The 22,110-nt window shown below is 47.1% G+C and overlaps 1 protein-coding gene across 16 annotated transcripts; it reads right to left on the bottom strand.

The window, feature by feature from the left end:
• Window positions 1-371: 371 nt before the first annotated feature.
• Window positions 372-21,826, bottom strand: RNASEH1 (ribonuclease H1). 16 transcript variants are annotated; one of them, XM_064571857.1, is made up of 10 exons: window positions 21,565-21,804; window positions 20,563-20,678; window positions 16,823-16,981; window positions 14,633-14,732; window positions 13,646-13,700; window positions 13,225-13,309; window positions 12,512-12,636; window positions 7,484-7,637; window positions 5,780-5,865; window positions 372-691 (listed from the first exon to the last, which is right to left on the bottom strand). In XM_064571857.1, the coding sequence occupies exons 1-10, from the start codon at window positions 21,693-21,695 to the stop codon at window positions 560-562; spliced, it is 1,143 nt and encodes a 380-aa protein (XP_064427927.1). In that variant the 5' UTR covers window positions 21,696-21,804; the 3' UTR covers window positions 372-559. The 16 variants fall into 16 exon arrangements, 15 of the variants coding, with proteins under 15 accessions (XP_064427927.1, XP_064427929.1, XP_064427928.1 ...); XM_064571859.1 differs by having other exon boundaries at window positions 5,812-5,865; XM_064571858.1 differs by having other exon boundaries at window positions 7,505-7,637.
• Between the last annotated feature and the right edge of the window lie 284 nt (window positions 21,827-22,110).

The following is a 22,110-nucleotide window of genomic DNA, read 5'->3' as shown; positions in this document are numbered from 1 at the left end:
GGGTCCTGGGATCGAGCCCCGCATGGGGCTCCCTCCTCCGAGGGAAGCCTGCTTCTCCCTCTCCCACTCCCCCTGCTTTTGTTCCCTCTCTGTGTTTCTGTCAAATAAAAACAAAACAGAACAAAACAAAAAAACATAAAGGGGGCGCCTGGGTGGCCTAGTGGTTAGGCGTCTGCCTTTGGCTCAGGTCATGATCTCAGGGTCCTGGGATCAAGTCCCGCATTGGGATCTCTGCTCAGTGGGGAGTCTGCTTCTCCCTCTCACTCTCCCTCTGTGCTCTCCCTCTCTCTCTAATAAATAAATAAAATCTTAAAAAAACCAAAACCATAAAGGATGTGCTTCTTTGGGGTATTATGGGGAGAGGAGCCACATAACCTTTTAAATTCTTTAATTCCAATTTCTTTTTTTACATTTCATTCTCTTGCCATCCAATAATCTCCATGCAGGACTTCCCCATCACATTTTAACAAACACACAAAAAACCTCATTGCAGGAAGTGACAAACGCCCTCAGCGGGGAGACTCTGGATGAAGCCCTCTGCTCCGAGGGGATGGCAGGCTTACTGAGGTTGGGAGGGAGGTTTTTGAGTGAGAAAGCCGTTTCCTGACCAACTGAAACTCCTCTTGCAGTCTTCTGTCTTCACAAAGTCCTGCCATCTTCTGTAAGACTCTTCAGATCTGGTGAGCTTCCTCTGGAAAGAAAAGCAGTATTCAGTAATACTGAGGTGATCAGAGAGATTTTTAGCATGTGTAAACATTTAAGAAAGCCCCTGAGAATTTTTATTGAGAGAGCGAGCACACGTGTGCAACCCGGGGAGAGGGGCAGAGTGGGGGAGAGAGAAAATCTTTTTTTTTTTTAAAGATTTTATTTATTGGGGCGCCTGGGTGGCTCAGTCGTTAAGCGGCTGCCTTCAGCTCAGGTCATGATCCCAGGGTCCTGGGATCGAGCCCCGCATGGGGGTCCCTGCTCTGCAAGGAGTCTGCTTCTTCCTCTCCCTCTGCCCCCGCTTGTGTTCCCTCTCACTGTCTCTATCAAATAAATAAATAAAATCTTTAAAAAAAAATAAAGATTTTATTTATTTGACAGAGAGAGACACAGCGAGAGAGGGAACCCAAGCAGGGGGAGATCATGACCTGAGCTGAAATCAAGAGTTGGGATGCTTCACCGACTGAGCCACCCAGGCACCCTGAGTTATTGAACAAGATTATTTACAGAACACACCAGAGCGAAGAAAGGTCACTGGCCCCTTGTCAAAAGTGCAGCCATTCAGGGCCGGGCCAGCAGTGCCTTTACCTGCACTAGGGTGCTGGGTCCTGGCTGACAGGAAGGTGCCACAGCCCCTCACGGGCGCGTCTCAAGAAATGGGCCCCCGGGCCCTCTGAGCAGGGCCCCCGGGCCACCAGCAGCTCTGTGCAGAGATCGTGGGAGGGATCAGGCAGCCCCGGAGACCCACGCATGGGGCAGGTCACAGACGGGGTCCCAAGGGCATGGGCGGCCTCTCAGCAGCTGGCCCCAGCGCACATGGTGCCCTCAGTCGCAGGCCTGGGGCTGCTGGACATGAGGGGCCTGGGCGGCCCTAGAGGAGTGATGTCATCTGACGTTGTGGCTGTTGCGTGGCAGGTGGGAGAGGGCAGACCTGTCAGGAGCTCCGGCACTCATGCAGCCGGAGCGGATGTGCCCGCAGTAGGCTCAGAGGGAGGAGCGAGAGGTGCCCAGACTCTCCAAGTGCTCTGAAAGCCTCTGCTGACAGAATGCCGGGGGCGGTCCCCACGTCCGGTCCTCCAAGCCTGACCACAGTCACTCTGGTGGGCCTCAAAACGGGTTTCGTGTGCGGCTCTCAGGTATTTAAAACAAAAAGCGGAAGGTCACCACCAGAGGCCCAGACACCAGAAAGGCTCTTGGTGCTTATCAGTCCCTATCTTCGAAAATGGAAAACAAGGGCTTGCTGGAAAGTACTCATTTCACTGATCTCTGCCTCTTAGTTTTCTGAAAGTCTATCTGAATAACTTTAAAAAGATCAATCAACTAACTAGGGCCTGTGACAGAGAAGGAAGTCCCCACCAATGTTGAGATTCCTGACTCTAAATAAATAGACATTTTTCTGGTTTAAAAAAAAAGTCACAGACCAAACATAGGAGTAATAATTTTGTTTCTCTACAGTTCTATTAATTTTTATTTTTGTTCTTCTGGGCTTCAGCAAAACGATGTGGATGCTATGAGCTTAACAATCCCATTCAGGAAAACCTGTCACCCAACAAGGCAAAGCTGTCTCACTGACACGTTCAGAGCAGAAGCCCGCGCCCCGCCTCCGGAGTGGGGTAACGCAGCCCCGCGGCCAGCAGCGAGGACAGCCAGCACCCGAGGGGCAGACGACCGGACCGCAATGTCACTGCCTCCCCAAAAACGAGGAGACTGGACTTCGCCAGGCGTCCTTCACTGGGGACCCAGCTCAGGCTGCCATTCACAATGCCACCGGTGGGTCGGGGGGGCCTTAAAGTATTTATTTCTCACAATTCCAGGGGCCAGAGTCCAAGATCAAGGTGTCAGCTGACTGGGTTTCTGGCTTCACTGTGTCCTCATGTGGCCTTTCCTCTGTTCCCAGTGGCAGAGCAGGGAGGGGGTGAGCTCATTTGACCTTAATTACTTCCTCAGAGGCCCCATCTCCAAATACAGCCACACTGGGGGTTAGGGCTTCAACACAGGAACTTGGGGGGCACGGTCATTCAGCCCATCACAGCTCGGACTCAGGTGTTGGCCTCTGGGTATTCAAATGTTAGGTTAAAGCAGGTTGTGTACCTAGAAGAGGGACTGTGCTTGTTCTGTGCCTCCCAGTACAAAGGATGCCAGGGCCTGAGGAGCCTGTGTGGCTCCAGTGGATGTGGATGAGAACACAGAGGCCCGCACTCAAACCCTCAGCGAGCCCCACCCCGCTGGACCAGGCTTTCTGCCAGCAGGAGTCCTTCGGGCGAGTGCACCATTCCCTCCTGTTCCCTAGGAAAACAGACCTCTCCAATTGTTTCATTTTTGAGCAGGCATTCCAACATGATTCAAAATTAAGACAACATGCAGGGGTTTACACGTGGAGAGGTGTCTTCCCGGCACCTGCTCCCGCCCGCCTCGCACCCCCTCAGGGTACCGTCTCGGTGCTCCAGCATGAAGGTCATATCCCACCCTCCTGCACAAAACGCTGCAAGCCCTCCATGCTCTGCTCCTCGAGGGGTCAGGGGACCCACTGTGAGCTGCCCGTGGCCACTTTGGCGAGCCCCAATACCATTTTCTTTTCAGATACTACAAACCTCGTCTTCTATTTGGATGTCTGCAGGTGTATCTGCAGTGCAAATCCCAAAAAGTGGCAAAGGGCGGATGAGAGGTAAGTGCCCTCATCATTTCAGTAGACAGGGCAAACTGTTTTCCATTTTGTGCTCACCACCATTGCATGGAAGCGCATGGTTTCCCAGCAGCCTCACTGACTTTTGGATTTTTGCTAATAAATCCTGCACTACGAGGCATTAATAGGATACAGAAAAATGATGTCTCTGTAGTGTCAATTTACATGCTCTCAGGAGTGAAGCTGCATATCTTCTCCTTGCTCAAGGGCATGTGCATCTGAGTGATTTATGACTGGCCGGTTCTTCTATTAGGCGTTTTCTCACTTTCTACAAGTTCTTTATGTATCAGAGAAATCAGCCTCCTGTCATAGCAGTTCCAGATTTTTTTCTGAGTTTGTCTATGCTTATGGCTTTTTAAAGTCTTTTTAGTTCAAGGGGCACCTAGGTGGCTCAGTTGGTTAAGCATCCAACTCTGGATTTTGGCTCAGGTCATGATCTCAGGGTCGTGAGACTGAGCTCCACCTTGGGCTTGTGGAGCCTGCTTAAGATTCTCTCCCTCCGGGGCGCCTGGGTGGCTCAGTCGTTAGGTGTCTGCCTTTGGCTCAGGTCATGATCCCGGGGTCCTGGGATCGAGTCCCACATTGGGCTCCCCGCTCCGCAGGAAGCCTGCTTCTCCCTCTCCCACTCCCCCTGCTTGTGTTCCCTCTCTCACTGTCTCTCTCTCTGTCACATAAATAAATAAAATCTTAAAAAAAAAAAAAAGATTCTCTCCCTCCCTTTACCTCTGCCCCTCTCCTCTGTGTGCATACACACTCTGTCTCTAAAAAAAATAAAAATAATAAATAACAATAAATAAAGCCTTTTCAGTTCATAACTTTTTGATTTCTATGTAGTCTTTACTTTTCTTTTATGGTTAATGGTTTTTGAGTCCTAGGTAAAAAGGCTCTGTTTACACCACCAGTGAGTTACTGCCCTTTATGCTAAATTCTTGTGTACCTTTGGGATTAAGAAATAGAGCTTATAAAATGAGGACGGGGCTGGCACCTGCCAGTCCTCTCTCCCACTTAACTGATCCTGTTTGTGTCCATCTAAGATCCTTCCTTCCACTGTGGCTCTACAGAAAGCACCAGGGAGGAATCCTAATTTTGGGCATATTTTGATGAAAGCTGTTCTTGCAAAATCGTAACTCACGTCAGTGTTCAGACCAGAGTGGTCCTGTGCCAATCTCTCTCCCCTTGGTGGACAATTAAGAACCACAGCTGTTTCCACAAACTGGCACAGGTTTTCTTCAAGTATCTGAACACCTTCCACGCTCCGGGGACAGGACACCGACAGGAGCACCCTGCCTGCGAGCTCCCCTCCCGCGTGCCCCCCTACTGGAGGCGGCGATGAACGCCAGAGCCGCAGACCGAGGGACAGCGGCGCTACAAGACGCTCCGTGCCGACGGCCTGCTCTCACCCGGTTCTGCGGGTCCGATCAGCACGGTACATGGCAAGGGGCTGTTACTGCGCAGCTCCCCGTCCTTGTTCCAGAACTACCAGGACATGAGCATGAGGGAGACATCTAGACATGGAGGCCGAGGTCTTCCTTTGAAGGCCCCAGGCTTGTCTGACTTGGGATAAACATCACTGGAAACGAGAGGTGCCCAACGGCCAGAACTGGGGTTTCGGTTTGGTTGTGTTTAGTTGGTATTTCATGTGCCTGACCTGAGAGACTGCACAGATCCTCTCGATTTTCTCAAACCCCAGCAAGGGAGTCACCTCATCGCTCTGGCGTGGAAGCTACAAATTACAATTCAACAGCCTCCATTTGCAAAGCATTAAGCTCGTATTTTGAGAGGAGCTGCAGCTGAGAAGCTTCTGTATTCCACGACACAGAGCATATGTTCTATATTGTAGTCCTGACCTTGACAAAGCTGACAGAGTGACACATTTCTAAAGCTGTTGTGCAAGTACTTTTCATTTATTTTTTGAGACAGAGAGAGAGAGAGAGAGGGAGAGAGAATCTCAAGCAGGCTCCACGCTCAGTGCAGAGCCTCATGTGAGACTCGATTTCACAACCCTAAGGTCATGACCTGAGCCGAAATCAAGAGTTGGCCGCTGAACCGACTGAGCCACCTGGACGCTCCAATGCTGCTGGTTTTACATAATCAGTAAGATGTTTTCTGTTAGTAAGAAGGAGTTTCCTGTACCTTTATTATTCCCCTTCTCACTAAAAGTGGCTGGGCTTCATCTTACCTCAAGCACCATGCACTTCCTGTTCTGTATGGATATTACTTGCATTGGTGCAAATCCCCTAGTACACTGGAAAGTTTTGGAAGGCACAATCTTTCAACTCTGTACTTCCAATCTTGGGCACATAAAGAGGAACTGCCCAATTAAAAAAAAATCAGATTTTTGGAGGGTAGTGGCAACAGTAAGAGCACTTTTAGATCCTCCCAAACCTTCACCTGAAACAGAACCGCAGACGTCTGTAACAAACCTAGGTGACAAGGACCACTGACAGGGATGGGGAGCACACTGGAACTCTCCTGCCCTGTTGATGGGAAAGAAAAATGGCAAAAGATGTTGACTGGTGTTTCTTAAAGTCGAATACACACCTGCCATGTGACCCAGCCACTCCCCTCAAGAGAAATAAAAGCACATGTTCAGGAAAAGACGAGTACATACATGTTCACAGCAGCTTTATTTACAACAGCCCCACACCGGGGACGACCAAATACCCATGAACAGGAGAACGGGCGCACAAACTGTGGTTACCCATACAATGGATACTCCTCAGCAATAAAAAGGGGTGAACTACTGATAGACACAGCGCGCGTGAATGCCAAAATAATTACACTGAGTGAAAGAAGCTCCTGACTGAAAAGGAGTTTATACTGTAGGACTCTATTTATATAAAATCCTAGGAAATACAAATTAATCTATAGTAACAGGAAGTAGATCGGTTGTCGTCTGGGGATGGGGTCAGGGAGGGAAGGATTTCAAAGGGGCATGAGAAAACCCCGGTGGGGGGTGACACGCAGTTCTGGCGGGGACTTCACAGGGGAATCCATAGCTCACTTTACACACGTGCCATTTGCTGTCCGTCAAGCACACCTCCATAAAGCTGTTAAAAAGCAAAATGGTATGGTGACTCCAAAAAGCTGACACACGGGAATGAAGGACAGGGCCTGCCCACCACAGCCTGCACAGCTGTGGGGCAAAGCACAGTAGGGCCCCTGGGCCCCTGACAGACCCCTGAAAGGACACCCCAAAGGGGCCAACAGGTGTCCACTGCCAAGTGTGGCGGGCCAGCCAAGGGCCAGTGGCTGGAGCAGGACAGCTGTCCCTACCCTGGGGGTGAATGGGTGCAAGGGACCCACTGCAAGAGGGTCTGAGGGCTGGAGCCGTAGAGCCCAAGAGCCACCGCAGCTGACCCGCAGGGACCCAGGTGGTGGGGACAGAGCCAGCACCAGCAGGACAGGGACAGTGGAGAGAAAGAAGGACTCGATGCAGGTGCGGTAGGGCCAGAGCTGGGAGAGCTCCGGAAACTAGCCACTATATTTCTAGCCATGATTCAAAATTCAATAGGAAAGAGAACTCTGTGAAGTGAGGAAAAACTATCTCAACTGAACATTTAGGAAAATGAGTGACGGTAAAGTATCAATCCCACAGAGAGCTATTCTAAGACAAAAGAAAAAGGAGCAGAACAAACACCCCTACATACAGCGAGGGCATGCCAGAAAGACGTACCCACCAAACAGACCAAAATTAACCGCTTCGAATCATCAAAATATAAGATCCAAGATGGGAGGATGACACATGGGCATGAGAAAATATCAGAAATAAGGTGACAGAATTCAAGGAAACTAGAGAGACAAGAAAATTAATTTCAGAAATGAGAATCAAGAGCAAACAGAGACAAATAATGCCTTTAGAGATGGGACATCAATAGGAGCACAACTTTTAAAATACAAAATAAACTTAAAAAGAGATGAAAGACAGTCAAGAAAAAGTGGAAAACACAGAGGATGGACAAATCAGATTTCAACACAGAGATACTAAGGTCCCCCAAAACAGAAGGCCAAAGCAAGAAAAACAGAACACTAAGCCGCAGTTCAGGAAACGCTCCTGAAATAGCAGATGTGAACGTACACACACAAAGAGCCTACCGTGCTCCTGCAAACACTGACCCAGGGCGACCAACACACGACACAGTCTAACACAACTTCGGACTGGAGAAGCAGGAAACCAAACCTCGGGACACTGAAGCAAAAAGGGGACGTGACTTGTAAGAAAGAAGAAAGACTCCTTGGGCTTCTCATGCTGGAAAAAAACCGAAATAAATACTTCAGACACTCAAGGAAGGAAAATGTGAGCCCAGGATTTCATACCCTAGAAAACGGATTTCAAACATAAAGCAAGCAAATTAAGGCCAACATGGGGAGCTCAGGGAGTATGGTTCCAAGATGACACTGACCAAACGCTGGTTGTGTAACCACTGAATACACAGAAGAGAGCTGAGATGAGGGTAAGGGGGGGGATTTTACTGTGTGACGGCGGACCATGGACATCCAATGCTGTCTCACCACCACAGCAGAACATTAGTATTGGGACCCACATACTGCATGTTACAGTGGGATGAAGCAAGAGCATAATTAGGGAGCACCTATCCCAGGATTCTCAGTGTAGGACACACAGACGTAACACAGAAGAGTTAAGGACTCTGAAATCCTGAGTTTCTACTGGAAATATCAATATGAGCTCAAATATTTTATCTTTAAATGTGTGTACATGTGTGTATGCTTTATAATTCTGTCCACTGGAAAGCCCTAGAAGCAATGACCAACCCCACAGCGACCAGCACCAAGCATTTGAAACGCCTTTTCTGCCATTAGAAGAAATTGGGATTCTAGGGCATCTGGCTGGCTCGGTCAGAGAAGCATGCGACTCTTGATTTTGGGGTCGTGAGTTCAAGCCCCACTTGGGTGTAGAGCTTACTTAACTTAAAAAAAAAAAGAAAGAAAGAAAGAAACTAGAGATTCTTAGAGAAACAGGCAATTCCAGATCTGGAGCAGGAAAAGTCCAAGAAGGGTCTAGAGCACCTTGACACACCAGACTGCAATGGAGCTACTGATGACTGGGTGCACATGCGTGCGTGGTCTGTACACGTATGTGTGGGAGCCTACGGTGTACACCTGTGTACAGGCGTGGTCACCGCATGCGTGTGCATACATGAGTATCAAAAGAAAGAAAGAGCCAAGCTGAAGAGCCCCTCCCCACAAGCCCTAGAAGATACAACTTGGGATCAATAAAGATAAAAACTGCAATGACCTAAAACCTATCCAACAGCCTTAAGTAGATGAGTTCATGACACATAAGTGTTATAAAAACGTATAAATAAAAAAACCTTAAGTGGCCACCTTCTAAGGATGACAGGGAACCGATTTACTTTGCATTTATCCTGCCTTTCCTAAATGGAACACTATCACTGGGTAACCAAATAGCAGACGAAAGGAAGTGTCTTTTTCTAAAACCATCCCAGCCAATATTTATTTTTATAAGCAAAATCACAGAATATCACCATTTTGGAACCTCCGAATCATTAACAGACCTAGGCACTGAGCTCCAGCAGCCGCCAATTCCATAAAAATGCAGTCTATGCCTGCTGATGAAAGCACGTGGCCATCTATCATTCGCCGAAGGTGTGGAATCTGATTCTGATCAAGCCTCTGGGACCAGCTGCCAATTTGCAGGAAGTACAGAGGCCAGAAGAAAATGCTGGACTGTGCCAGGAGAATGCATGTGGCAAATCTAGACTCTGGGAACCAATAGGACAAATGGCCCAGATTCCTCAACAGGTAAACCTTACAAGGAGACCAATACATGCAATAAAGAGACTTCAGAAATACCAAGTCTAAAAAAAAGTAGGCAAGGCTCAAGTGCCATAAAGAAACACAAAGAAGTCATTTTTATAAAAGTCAGGATTCACTTTGGAGGGAGAGAGGGGCTGGGGTTGGAGGAGCACATGGAGAGCCTTCTGGGGTGTCTGGCAAAGTTCTAGTTCTTGCCCTGAGTGGTGGCAATAAGGGTATTCACCTTATAATAATGAAACTCAATGAGCTAAACATTCGTGTCATTTTCTGTACCTTTTTATGATAAAGTAGTAAAAAAAAAAAAATTGGGGCGCCTGTATGGCTCGGTCAAAGTGTCTGCCTTCGGCTCGATCCTAGGGCCCTAGGATTGAGCCCCACATTGGGCTCCCTGCCCAGAGGGGAAGTCTGCTTCTCCCCCCACTCTCACCCCCCCACCTTGGGCGCTCTCTCGCTCACTGTTTCTCAAATAAATCTTAAAAAAAATGATCATATCGGGCGCCTGGGTGGCTCAGTTGGTTAAGCGACTGCCTTCGGCTCAGGTCATGGTCCTGGAGTCCCGGGATCGAGTCCCGCATCGGGCTCCCTGCTCGGCGGGGAGTCTGCTTCTCCCTCTGACCCTCTCCTCTCATGCTGTTTCTCGCTCGCTCTCTAATAAAATAAATAAATAAAATCTTTAAAAAAAAAAAAAATGATCATATCAAACTTTAACTTGCATAGTGCTTTTTTTTTTTTTTAAGTAGACTCCTCCACACCCAGCATGGAGCCCTATGTGGGGCTTGAACTCATGACCCTGAGATCAAGACCTAAGCTGAGATCAAGAGCTGGACGCTTAACTGACTGAGGCACTCAGGGGCCCCTACTTGCATAGTGCTTTTAACAAAAACAGCCAAAGAAATTTTAAAAGATTTATTTATGCATCTTGCTCTGTAAGATATTTCTATACAACAGTCAAGCAGCCAGGGCTATGTGCAGGCTTGCCTTGTACACAGGTGCTAGCCTGTGAAGACTCAGCCCACATTCCCTTGGCTGAGGTGTGGGCCCTGGCATGGGCTGTAGCCACCAAGGGAGCACTGCCTTGCTCTAATCCACAGGTATGTACAAGTCAACCTGAACGTTCTGAGACTCAATCCTGCCAACTAGAAGATAAATGAACACTTTCAGAATGGTTCCAGACCTTGTCTGCATTTTTAAACCACTACTGTATTCATGCCTTATTAAATCAAAGTCCTAAAATTTCTGTCCAGACTACAATAAAACTAATGAGAACAGTATCAAACCCAATAAAGCATAATGCTGAAATTTCAAATAATGCTCAAATCTTGAAGGATGCTCAATTTATTATAATTTAATGACTTTTTATCACAGGATACCACAGAATGACTGATTTACTTTTGCAAGTTGTATCTGCCCATCTACTGCAAATTTTATTTTTCACACCAGTAAGGAACGGTAAGAAAACAGTCACTCACTCAAGTTTTTCCAAGAATTAAAATTACTTCGTTCAGTCTTCTGATTGCTTAGCTCCTTCTCTTGCTAATCTGTCAGCTTCTTCATTGCCTATAAATCCCGAATGACCAGGAACATGCATCTGTTAAATAAATATTTTTCCCTTTTATCTTTACTGGTTTTTTACACAAGCAACACACAAGTATATCCTCATTAACTTCCCGGTGGGCGGAGTGGGAGAACGCTCCTCCCCCCAAAGCCCCTCCCCCCGACAGTTCTAAATGGCACAACATGTATGCCCAGTGGATTGATGCAACGCAGGCATTTACAAAAATCCCATTTTGATTTTCCACAAACTGTACTGTTTTTATTGATTTTTTCCACCTTAATGATGGGACTTGGAAAGTTTTCCAGGTAAAAATACGTATGTATAGATGGGGACAAATACATATCCAACACACATACTTTATTTTCTTTAAGTGCTGTCAGAAAGAGCAGATATACTTATGTGATTAGTTTTTGTTTTTTTTACTAAGTAGGCTCTACACCCAGTACAGCCCCGACGTGGGGCTTGATCCCACAACCCTGAGAGGAAGACCTGAGATCTCAATCAAGGGTCAGACACTTAACTACTGAGCCACGCAGGCGTGTGCTTCTGTGATTTAACCACTGTTTACATCTACATTGCTGAAGGACAGATTTAAACCTTACATTACCAAGCTGTTCTCAGTGGTCCTGAGGCAGAAGAGCAATATAGGGTTAAGAAATGGTTGCAGTTTAACTTGCTCTGTATTGTTTGAAAAAAGTTTTTTTTTTAAAGATTTTATTTATTTGACAGAGACAGAGCGAGAGAGCATGAGCAGGGGGGAGGGGCTGTGGGAGGGAGAGAAGATGACTCCCCGCTCAGCAGGAGCCCAACACAGGGCTCAATCCCAGGACCCTGAGATCATGACCTCAGTCGAAACCAAGAGTCGGACACTCAACTGACTGAGCCCACCCAGGCACTCCCTGAAAAAACAGTTTTAATAAAAACTATCTATTAATAAGAAAAATATTTCCATTTTGGAAAAAAAAGTCATGTTACTAAAGTCTTATCACACTTCATTTTTAACAAAATACCTTATAAATTAGTTTTATTTTGACATTATGGCTGATTCCAAAGAAACCAACAGGTTGACTATCACGAAGTCACTTTAACAGTGATAAGGTTAATGAAGGATAGTGGGAAGAAAGGTGGGCAGGGACAAGCCCCCTTCAGGAGCTTTGTACTATCACTCAATAAACTTTGTTTTGTTGCCCACCACTCTTCATCTGGTCTACCTCTTCATTCTTCAAAGTGGCATGACCACAACCGCGGGCACTAAAGAAAAAGAAATCCTGCAATAAGGTGAGCCCAGACGAGGCACTCCTAAGCACTGCCAAGAGAATGTGAGGAATCCTGAACACCCCTAAAGTCACACTGCCCCAACAGTGTGTTCTACACACAATCACACCAACGATAAGCAGCATTACTTATACGAAGTCAAGACTCAAATGAGTTCCAATTTCTAATACGCACTATGATATTAATTTCATGTAAATGGTTACTTTAAGTCATTAAATCACTTACAGAAAGCACTAATCTCTCCAGTTAATTTAGAATCTTTGGTCCTGGGCACCTGGCTGGCTCAGTCAGTTAAACATCCAACTCTTGATTTTGGCTCAGGTCACAATCTCAGGGTGGCTACACAGAGCCTCACACTGGGCTCCACACCGGGTGGGGGGCCTGCTTGAGATTCTCTCTCTGCTGCCCCCCCTCCCCCACCTTCTCTCTCTCCCCCCTCTCAGAGTATTTGGTCCTCACAGCCATGTGACAGGACTGGTTCAGACAACACGCACCCACTGGATGTCCATGCCCTGGATGAGCTGCTCCAGCGCCATGAAGTCCTCCTTGTTGATCACCTCTTTCCCTGTGCTCGTTTTCCACCCATTCTTCTTCCAGCCTTGAACCCAATTAGTGATACCTACAAGAAATGCACACTCACAGCCCACTGAGCTTGAATGTCCTGGTCTCTTCCTCCCTAGCCTTCCCTCTTCTACCCACTCTACTCATCTTCATGGTGGTGTGTGGACCTGCCACTGGCCCACAAAGGCTGTACTCTGACAGGAGGTACAGACCTGGCACACTCTGCTTGTCCCTTTGCTCGGACTGGTGTTGACCCACAGCTCCCAGCCTAAGAGGACGCATCCTCCGCCTCTTCAACCCCCTCCCCGTGTCCTAAACATGATTATTTCTCAAAGGAGCCATCAGCACGCCACCTTAAGTTACTTACGCATGTTTACACTCGAAGGACCACGAGAGCAGGGACATATCTATCTTGCTGCCCTATCTTAGGAGCCTGGCAAAGACATGTCTATGTGGCAAACTCCAGAGCAGCAGAACTGAGCTCCAGAATCCCCAGCCTTCTCTTTATACCCGACAAACCAACTGCTGTCCTCATTTACCATTTGGGTCCTTCCCTGATACAATACTTCCTACAGGGAAAGGAAATACCTATTTTCCTTCATGTTTACTAGAAAAACACTAGAAGAAGTAAAATGTAAAAACTTACCATTTATAGTAAACATACTGTCCGTATACAGAACCAACTTCTTGATATTTTGAGCCTTTGCTTGCTCGATGGCTTTGCAGGCTGCCTTGAAGAAACGACGAGTCAGTCATCATGCTATAGAAACTGTTCAACTTTCAACGTTACGGATGTTCAAAATCACTTCACCATTTAAACATTTTTTTTCTGAGCTAACTGTAACGATTATATGCTCTGTGTGAAATAATGCTACACACATAGTTCTGCTTGCACACCTATTTGAAGTTACTTTTAAAATTTTTCTGGAAAATTCCTATTCGTCAGAGTCATTAGTAACCCCAAACCAAGTTTCTTCTGGACTCTGAGTATCTTTTGCACACAGAAAGTACCCAGTTCACTGCTATGATGGACTTACTCTCAGTGGGAAATGTGTCTGACAACTTACATGAATTTCTGCTCTTTGGTTGGTCTGCCGCCCGGGAAGCCTAATGCCTACGTTCCTGGGATCGTAAAAAGGAAAATGAAATCAATTAAAAGAGCTAATTCTCAAAGTGATTCCTTAAGCTTCTCAACGGACGATAGGCTTGATACACTTTTTTGACATATGAAAGCATCATACAAAAATACAGCCTTTAAAAATCAAACCAAGAGCACTAACGTTTTATGGAAAAGCACCATGGGATGGTCTTGTGAAGAATACTGGGCCAGAATTCAAATGCAAACTTTTATTTCTGGCCCTGAAATACATCAGCGTGTGGTCTTGGGTGAGCACTAAGCCCACAGACACTCAGTGCCACACAAGCTTGCCACCTCTTACAGCGTTTGAAGCTAAAATGAGGTATCAAAGGGAAAGGACTTTGTAGACCACAAGTCAAGAGAAATATAGTCTTACTGTACTGAACAGTTTATGTTACATTATACCCAACAGTGCTGTGGGCACCTGCAAATGCTGGAGACAAAGCTCAGAACTGATGTGGCTACTTCACAGACTCAGATCCCTCTTTTACACTGATTTTTAGGCTGCCCAGTGTATCTGAATGATCACACTTTGCATCACCCTGGCCTTGTGCCTGGTGAAAAACTAGGAGTCGCCTCTAAGCTCACACGTCCTCAGAAGAATCATGGGGACATGACGGGTTCCAGGCCTGGTGACCTTGGACATCCTTGCCAAAACCATCCCACAGGAGACATGTGACTCTCCTAGGGGGCAGGGAAGTCATTCTGGTAGAAGATGTCATCAGCGGGACACAGAGACTCATCAAGATTCAGGGTGAAGAAAGCAATGCCGGGGTCTTTTAATCCTGAAGAACAAAGCTGTCAGTGTCGACATGACTCGGTCCTGCGCTCCCTCTGCCAAAGCTAACCAAACAGTCAGCAGACCTTGCCTCATTCCTTGACAAGCTTTAGAATGCGATTCACTTCGTTTACTCACAAAGGATGGCCCGGCCCCCAGTAAACGCCGATCCCTGCTCGTGCCCTCCTCCGCCCGTTGCTGGAGCAGCAGCCGTCAGTGTAGACGACGACAAAATCTCCTGGAAAATGGGACTTCCTGAGTGCCACTGCATCCAAAGCACCCAGTTCAGTAAGCCCACATTCACATTTTAAACTGACAAAGTACTGTGCAATGGAAAACATTACCGATTCCTTACACAGGGGCCCTCGACCCTTTCTCATTAGCATGCACTCCTATTTTGGTTCTGCATGACAGGCAAATTAAGGGTAAAGGCAGTCTTTTGTGAACCTAGAACCCCCTGCAGCGAGAGCTGCTGCTGCCTCCCCCACTACAGAGGTCAGAACGGTGCCACTACCCCTCTCCCCGTGGGGGGCAGGGCTCACACTCACTCCCAGGAGCTGTCCTGGCAAACAAGCAGTGCCTTGGCGTGATAAGGACCTGTCCGCCAGAAGGTCTAGTTCTCTGACAAATGTTGGTCTAATTTTTGTCTTTGCTTCTTTCCGTCAAGACAGAGGGTCAGGGGCACCTTGGTTGCTCAGTCGGTTAAGCGTGTGCCTTTGGCTCAGGTCATGATCCCAGGGTCCTGGGATGGAGCCAGCCGCCCCCCCCCCCCCGCCCCCAGTCGGGCTCCCTGCTGAGCAGGGACCCTGTTTCTCCCTCTCCCTCTGCTGCTCCCCCTGCTTGTACTCTCTCTCCCCGTCAAATAAATAAATCTTAAAAAAAAAAGAGGGTCTGACCAACATAACAATGCTGTAAAGAAGTAGGTAGAAGAGATCTGATATGAGGCCACTCTAAGGCCACTGATGACTAGAACACTCTTAGCAGGGGGGCAGGAGAAGTCAGGTTGGCAGATCTTGAAGAGTAGGGCCATGGGGGCAAATAGAGGCTTTGCTTTGCACTGTTTCTCAAAAGGATTATAGACTGGACAAGGCAGAGGCAAAGGGAAGAGGAGGGAGGATGTTAAAGGAAGAACATGTTCCTAGCCAGAATGGGGATGGGAGTGTGGAAAAACATGGGTGTTGGACAAGAATCCTTGGTTCAACCGAAATTGACACCATCCACACAACAGCCTTTCTGGTCACTGAATTCGGTCTCAACCTATCAGGCACTGCGTTAAATGCCACTGTACTTCAAGCCACTGTTAGTACCTTGGAAACGGCTCATCACCCAATCACTCCCCACATATGTGCTCTGATTACTACTGGCAAGTAACCAAATCCAGAACATTTGGTTTTTTTTTTTTTACATAACTGCAAAATTGATTTATACAGTTTTAATACAGCTTAACAAAAAACATTTCCTATTGGTTTTCCCTGAATTATAAGACAGCTTATTCTTGGAGAAAACTTGGAACCTACAAACACACTGATTTATATAAAAATCCTACTTACTAAAAAAAAAAAAAAAAAAAAGCTACTTACTCCTATTTTCTGTTCATACGTGTAAAAAACAAAAAGGAAATTTATATAACATAAGTAATTAAATATAAACCGATCCCTGGAGTTAAAGGTAGAGGAAAAATTCAGACTCTTTTGCTTCTCAGGACTAGGTAAAATCATTTATGTTTTGCAAAGGCTAAATGTAAATGGTATTAAGATACTGGTTCTAAAAAAGAGCTCTGTCCGGCCCTTACTTCTTTTTAAAGATTTATTTATCCACTTGAGAGAGAGAAAGAGAGCACTTGAGCACATGTGCAGGGGAGGGGCAGAGGGTGAGGGGGAAGCAGACTCCCTGCTGAGCACAGAGCCTGACATGGGGGCTTGACCCTGAGATCAGGACCTGAGCACAAACCAAGAGCCAGATGCCTAGCCAACTGAGCACCCCAGGCGCCCTCCAGGCCCTTTCTTATTTGAAGAAGCTGAAGCCTCTGCATTTTCTCATAGTGACCTGAAATGCTGTGTGCACGAGAGAATACTAGGGTTTCAAAAGATTACGGTTTTTCATTTGTAGGCCACATAATGCTTTTCTGATGAACATCCAAAGTTTTAATAATTCTGCACAGTTTGATCAACTATAAAATAGTAACCTTAGAAATTTTTAAATAACCTTTTCAGATGAGAATGAAAAGGCTAAACATTAGCTCAACTTTCCCCTATTAAGTGGGAAACGTTCTTACACTTATTTTCACGATTATTATATGGAAAACTTAAAAATCCAAGAGAGATATACCCATATAAGAAAACGAGTCTTTGTTAACTGAAGGCACGGATTCTGTGTTCTGTCTCGCATGCTTCACACAGGGCTCTGCGTTTTCCTCTCCATCTGAGGGTTCACGGAGTCGCTTGTTGACTTTCACCTGTGATTCTTGTTCATGCTTATTTTCTGTCCCTGAAAGATCGAGTCTACTCATAAACCAGGAAAAAACAAACATAACATGAAATGCTTAAGAATCCAGAAATTCAGTAAGTGATTTAGTATCACTAAATCAGACTTACACACGCTTTGTCTGTGACCCTATAGAGGATATGACTTAAGACAGTCCACACCGTGTCAGATTTTGATGTTCTATGAAATTACTCTAAATTTTCCATAAGCTTGATTAAGGGCAATATGAAGACAAAACAACATTTCTATTAAAGTAGAAGTCTGCTTTTGACAGAGATAGTAGAGATACCAAAGGTTTTGAATCCTACAGGGATGGTGGGCAGTTTGACAATCTAAGGGACTCTTAACCCAGAAAGAAAACAAGGACTAGAATTTTGTAGCTACTACTACTCTAGATACTTCAACTCCATCAATGCCAAGTCGAGAACCTCCAGGGAAGTTGAGAGGGCACGGGTAACTGGACCTTAAGTAAACCGACAGTGGGCTACACTGAGAAAGGAAAGTAGAAACCGAAGAGCAGAAGGGACTGGGTTCCTTCAGGGCGGTAGCTGCAGAGCTTTCCTTCAGGAGCTCAGCCTGGGGACGCAGGATTAATCCCAAAGGCTTCTCACACACTCTCTCAGGTTATGTGGGAGCAGCTTTTCCTACATTCTCATTTTATGGAGTGGGAATAGGGGCACAGAAGGAGCAACTAATTGTATTTCCAAAAGAACAACAAAGCCCAACACTACAGAGTTCACTTTAACCTCATCCCTGAAGCAGGGATGGAGAAATGGGGCTCCAACGTTGACTGAACACCTACCACTTGGGTCCAAGCCAGAATGTCCTGCCTGGAGTAGCTTCTCCACCCACACCTGTCAGAAGACTGCTAAAGGTTATCTAAGCAAAATCTGAGTGAAGCCATTATGGAGAGCAATGTTTGGTTTTCCACTCTGCTGTATTTACCTTTAAAATATTCCTCTAGGGGGGCGCCTGGGTGGCTCAATGGATTAAGCGACTACCTTTGGCTCAGGTTATGATCCCAGGGTCCTGGGATGGAGTCCTGCGTCAGGTTCCCTGATCGGTGGAGAGCCTGCCTCTCCCTCTCCCACTCCCCCTGCTTGTGCGCTCTCTCTCTCTCTCTCTCTCACTCTATCTCAAGTAAATAAATAAAATCTTTAAAAAAAAAATATTCCTCTAGGGACTTTACATAAGTAAACCCAAAAACACAAGTATAAGTCAAAGGGTAATTTTGTAGAAGTTTAATATCAATACAAATATTGATTTTACTTGTAGTAACAGAGAAAGTTAAATTGGAATGAAAGTTTTTAAAGGACAGATAAGACTTGGAAGGAAAAGGAGCCCATAGCTGTCAGATAATTTTCCGTTCACAAAACTTGGTTAAGTTAACCCCAAATCAGTTTACATAAATCATGATAACTGCCAAATAGCTCAAGAATCACAAAATAAAAATATATCTCAGATTAAGAGAAAATTTGGGAAAGGGGCTAACACTTCTGCTTTGACAGAGTTCTTGAACATTAAAGATGTCAAATTCCAGTTTATATATATAAGTCAGTAACTTGGAGGTCTCTGCAAACTTTTAAGAAAGGTGATTCATAGATATAAAGAACTATCTTGCCTTAGGATTTAGAGTATTTAATAAACAGAAACATACTTCTATTCTTCTGTTGGAAGAATTGAAGTATAAATAAATTACTATTTGGTTAAAACAAAAGAGCAGTGAAAAGGAAGCATTAAGAACCCAACTAAGACAAGAGCCATACTTGCACATTTGTTTTCTGTCCCAAACTGATTTCTCCATCAGGGCAGAAAATATAATGGTCACATCACAACTTCCTTAAAAGCTGCTTGGGAGACAGGGTGAAGCAGATGCACAGTGAGTGAGGTTCTGCCCTGCTTCAGAAACTTGTCATGCAGGGTAGATTCCTAAGCGTGATTGCCTCTCCCTGAATTCTGCTTTGACTGCAGTTGTTACGGCCTCCCAAAGGAGCAGGTGTTCAAAGCTTGAGCATCTCAGTGGGATTGTAGAGAGCCTGCTCAAAAAAAGTGGACTCAAACTATTGTCTCATCTTAATCCACTAGTAAAAATATTTGTGAGTAAAGCTAATGAGACACAACTTCTTCAAAATAGGTTAAGATATATAGTTTGCCCCCAAACAAGGTGGGGGTCTGACGCCCTGGTCAGTTGAAAAATCTGAGTACAATCTCTGATTCCCTAAACACTTAACTACTACTGATAGCCTACTGTTAACTGGAAGTCTTACTGATGTGAACAGTTGATTCACACATATTTTATGTATGTCTTTATGTACTGCAGTCTTATAATAAAGTAATAGAGAATAGAAAATGTTATTAAGGGGCACCTGAGTGGCTCAGTTGGTTAAGTTGTCTGCCTTTGGCTCAGGTCATGATCCTGGAGTCCTGAGATCGAGCCATATTGGGCTCTCTGCTCAGCAGGGAGTCTGCTTCTCCTTCTCCCTCTGCTCCTCCCCCTACCTCCCCGCTCATGCTTGTGCTCTCTGTCTCTCTCTCAAATAAATAAATAAAACTCTTAAAAAAAAAGAAAAGAAAATGTTAAAATCCTAAGGAAGGACACCTGGGTGGCTCAGTCGGTTGGGCATCTGCCTTTGGCTCAGGTCATGATCCCAGGGTCCTGGGATCGAATCCTACATCAGGCTCCTTGCTTGGCAGGGAGACTGCTTCTCCCTCTGCCTGTCCCTCTCCCCACTTGTGCTCACTCTCTCTCTCCCCGACGAATAAAATCTTAAAAAAAAATCCTAAAGAAAATTTATAATAAATGTATATTATATGATAAATGTAATATAATGAAGTCCACATATAAGTTTACCCATGCAGCTCAAACTCATTGTTGTTCAAGGGTTAACTGTATTTTAAAAATTCTGTGCTCTCAAGCAGTCACCCTTAGTTCTGCATACTTGATATTCCTTATACTGGGACTTAAGCTTCAATTAATTATACCTTCTGCAACATGTGAAACTGTAGGAAATTCTGATTGTGTGACCCTGTCCTAAAAAAGAAGGAAACACCATACAGGTGCATGCCAGGAAACAAACTACATTCAACACTTTGAAACTGTAGCCCATTCAATTTGATAACAGAACAAGTATTTTTTAAAAGATAGAATGAGGGGCCCCTCGGTGGCTCAGCTGGTTGAGCATCTGCCTTCGGCTCAGGTCATGATCCCAGGGTCTTGGGATGGAGCCCCATGTCTGGGGCTTCTCCCCCTGCTTGTGCGCTCGCTCTCTGACAAATAAAATATTAAAAAATACATTTAATAACAAAAAATGAAAATAAATAAAACAGAATTAAATAGAGTGAGGACTCCAAATGAACATCAGATTGGAGTCCCAGCTTATGTCTAATACTGTTACTAACAGAAACCACTAAGCTAAACCATGAAGCTCAACTACTCCCTGCCTGTTTCCTCATCTGTAAAATAGAAAAGTGGGAACGATCATCACATCTCCTGCTTAGAAGACAGCTGTACAGACCAAGCGGCGCTGGGGTATGCAAGGTTTTGAGCAGGTTAAAACGCCATGGTGACGAGAGCAGCTGACTACCTTCTGAGCCATCCGGGCTTGCAGGCTTCCTGACAAAGGCCCAGGCCTCCTCCTCCGTGGCAAATTTCTTAAATCTGGCAGCAGGAAACCGGTCCACCTGGGCTCTACATTCGCTCCTGGAACAGAGTGCGGGGTTACTTCCTTCCTCCCTTGGCGGTCCTCTTTTTAACAGATTCCTTTCCTAGGCTGGGAATAGCGTGAAAAGGTTGGGGCTGTCAGCGCCAACTGGACAAACGGTCAGGGCTGTTTGCAATTTTGTGCCCTGCCCAAGCCTTCACCCTGTGGCGCTATGTACCAGCCAGACAGGACGCCAGCGTGTCAGTTCCCTCGGTCTGAAAACACACCAGAAATTCGGGGTCTTTGAAAAAGGAAATCCCATCGACCATTTCATTACAGCGAAGGTGAGCTTCTGAGATGCCTCCGCCGCAGCCCCGTAGCTACGAAGGGGAACAAGTGCCCGCCCACACACGGATAACAAACCCTGCTACGTGCGGCGGGGACGGTCCCGCTCGTGGAGTCCGAGCGCGCGGATGCAAGTCCTACCTGCGTCACTTACTAACCCCAGGAACGTCCCGACCGCAGTAACTACCCCTGAAGACAATAATCCCACCTCAGAGGACCGTCACGGGGACCCAGACTTAGCTTACAAGAGCTTCCCTTTTTAAAAACACAGGGCAGCCTGGCTTAGGTAGTATCCGAGTTTACTATGTGTAACCATTTGGAAATTCTTTCTGTTTCAAGAAAGGAAGGATTAAGTGAGGCCCCGGCCCCCCTTAAACTACACGTGGCATTTCTGATCCTGCCAACTGGAGCCCGCGCACGGGACCCGCAAGCCCACGTCAGCGGAGACCCGCGGCGGCCGGCCCGGCGTCCCCACTGCCCGGCCGGCGGCGGGGCTCCCACGCGCTCCACCCCAGGCCGCCAGCCGCGAGCTCCGGCCCAGTCCGGAGAGCCGCCTGCGGCCGCCCCGCCCTCGGCCTTGGGGAGTAGCAGCCCACTCACCAGGTCTGGAAGACCCCGGCCTTGCGGCCCCTCCTCACGGCATAAAACATGCTGAGGCCGCTGCTGCCGTGGGTGCTGCAGCGCACGGCGGCCAAAGCAACCCTGCGCGCCACGGCCAGAAGCCTGGTCATCGCTCGCAGCCGGCCATCGCCCAGCGCCGTAACTCCCCGGCTCCCGCCGCCACCACCACCACACAGACCCAACTTCCGGCGGCGGCGCGGAGGAAATGACGCGCGTCCCCGCAACGCCTGCGGGGCGGGGCCCAGGGGCCTAGCGCCCCGCGCTTTTCCGGCTCAATTTCCCGGATGGGAGAACGTCGGCCCTGGGCGGTCCCGGGAGGGGCGGCACCTACGGAGGTGGGTGGGGGCTAGGGCGGGGCCGGAGGGGAGGGCCCGCGTGAGGGGCGGGGGTCTGGGCCGTGGGGGCGGGGCGGTCCCCGGGGGCGGGGTCTGGGCGGTGTAGGCAGCGAGGTGCTGCGTGGGGGGCGGGGCCTGGGCGGTATGGGAGGGGAGGTGCCTCGTGAAGGGAGGGGTCTGGGCGGTAGGG

The sequence above is a fragment of the Mirounga angustirostris genome, unplaced genomic scaffold (genome assembly GCF_029215605.1).
Source record: "Mirounga angustirostris isolate CCGP_5_RB_7025 unplaced genomic scaffold, mMirAng1.0.hap1 SCAF_10, whole genome shotgun sequence".
NCBI lineage: Eukaryota > Metazoa > Chordata > Mammalia > Carnivora > Phocidae > Mirounga > Mirounga angustirostris.
The sequence above is the reverse complement of the archived record's forward strand: the minus strand, read 5'-3'. Positions and strand labels throughout refer to the sequence as shown.

Excerpts from the sequence above, each read along its gene's own strand:
- RNASEH1 (XM_064571857.1), bottom strand. The coding sequence starts at position 21,695 with ATGACCAGGCTTCTGGCCGTGGCGCGCAGGGTTGCTTTGGCCGCCGTG. Across the intron at positions 7,638-12,511 it reads AGGGCATGGACATCCAGTGG|CATGAGAAGCCCAAGGAGTC; the intron begins GTGCGTGTTGTC and ends GTTTTTTTCCAG. Across the intron at positions 5,866-7,483 it reads TCAGTGTTTGCAGGAGCACG|GGCAGGAGAGTTCCAGTGTG; the intron begins GTAGGCTCTTTG and ends TCCCATCAACAG.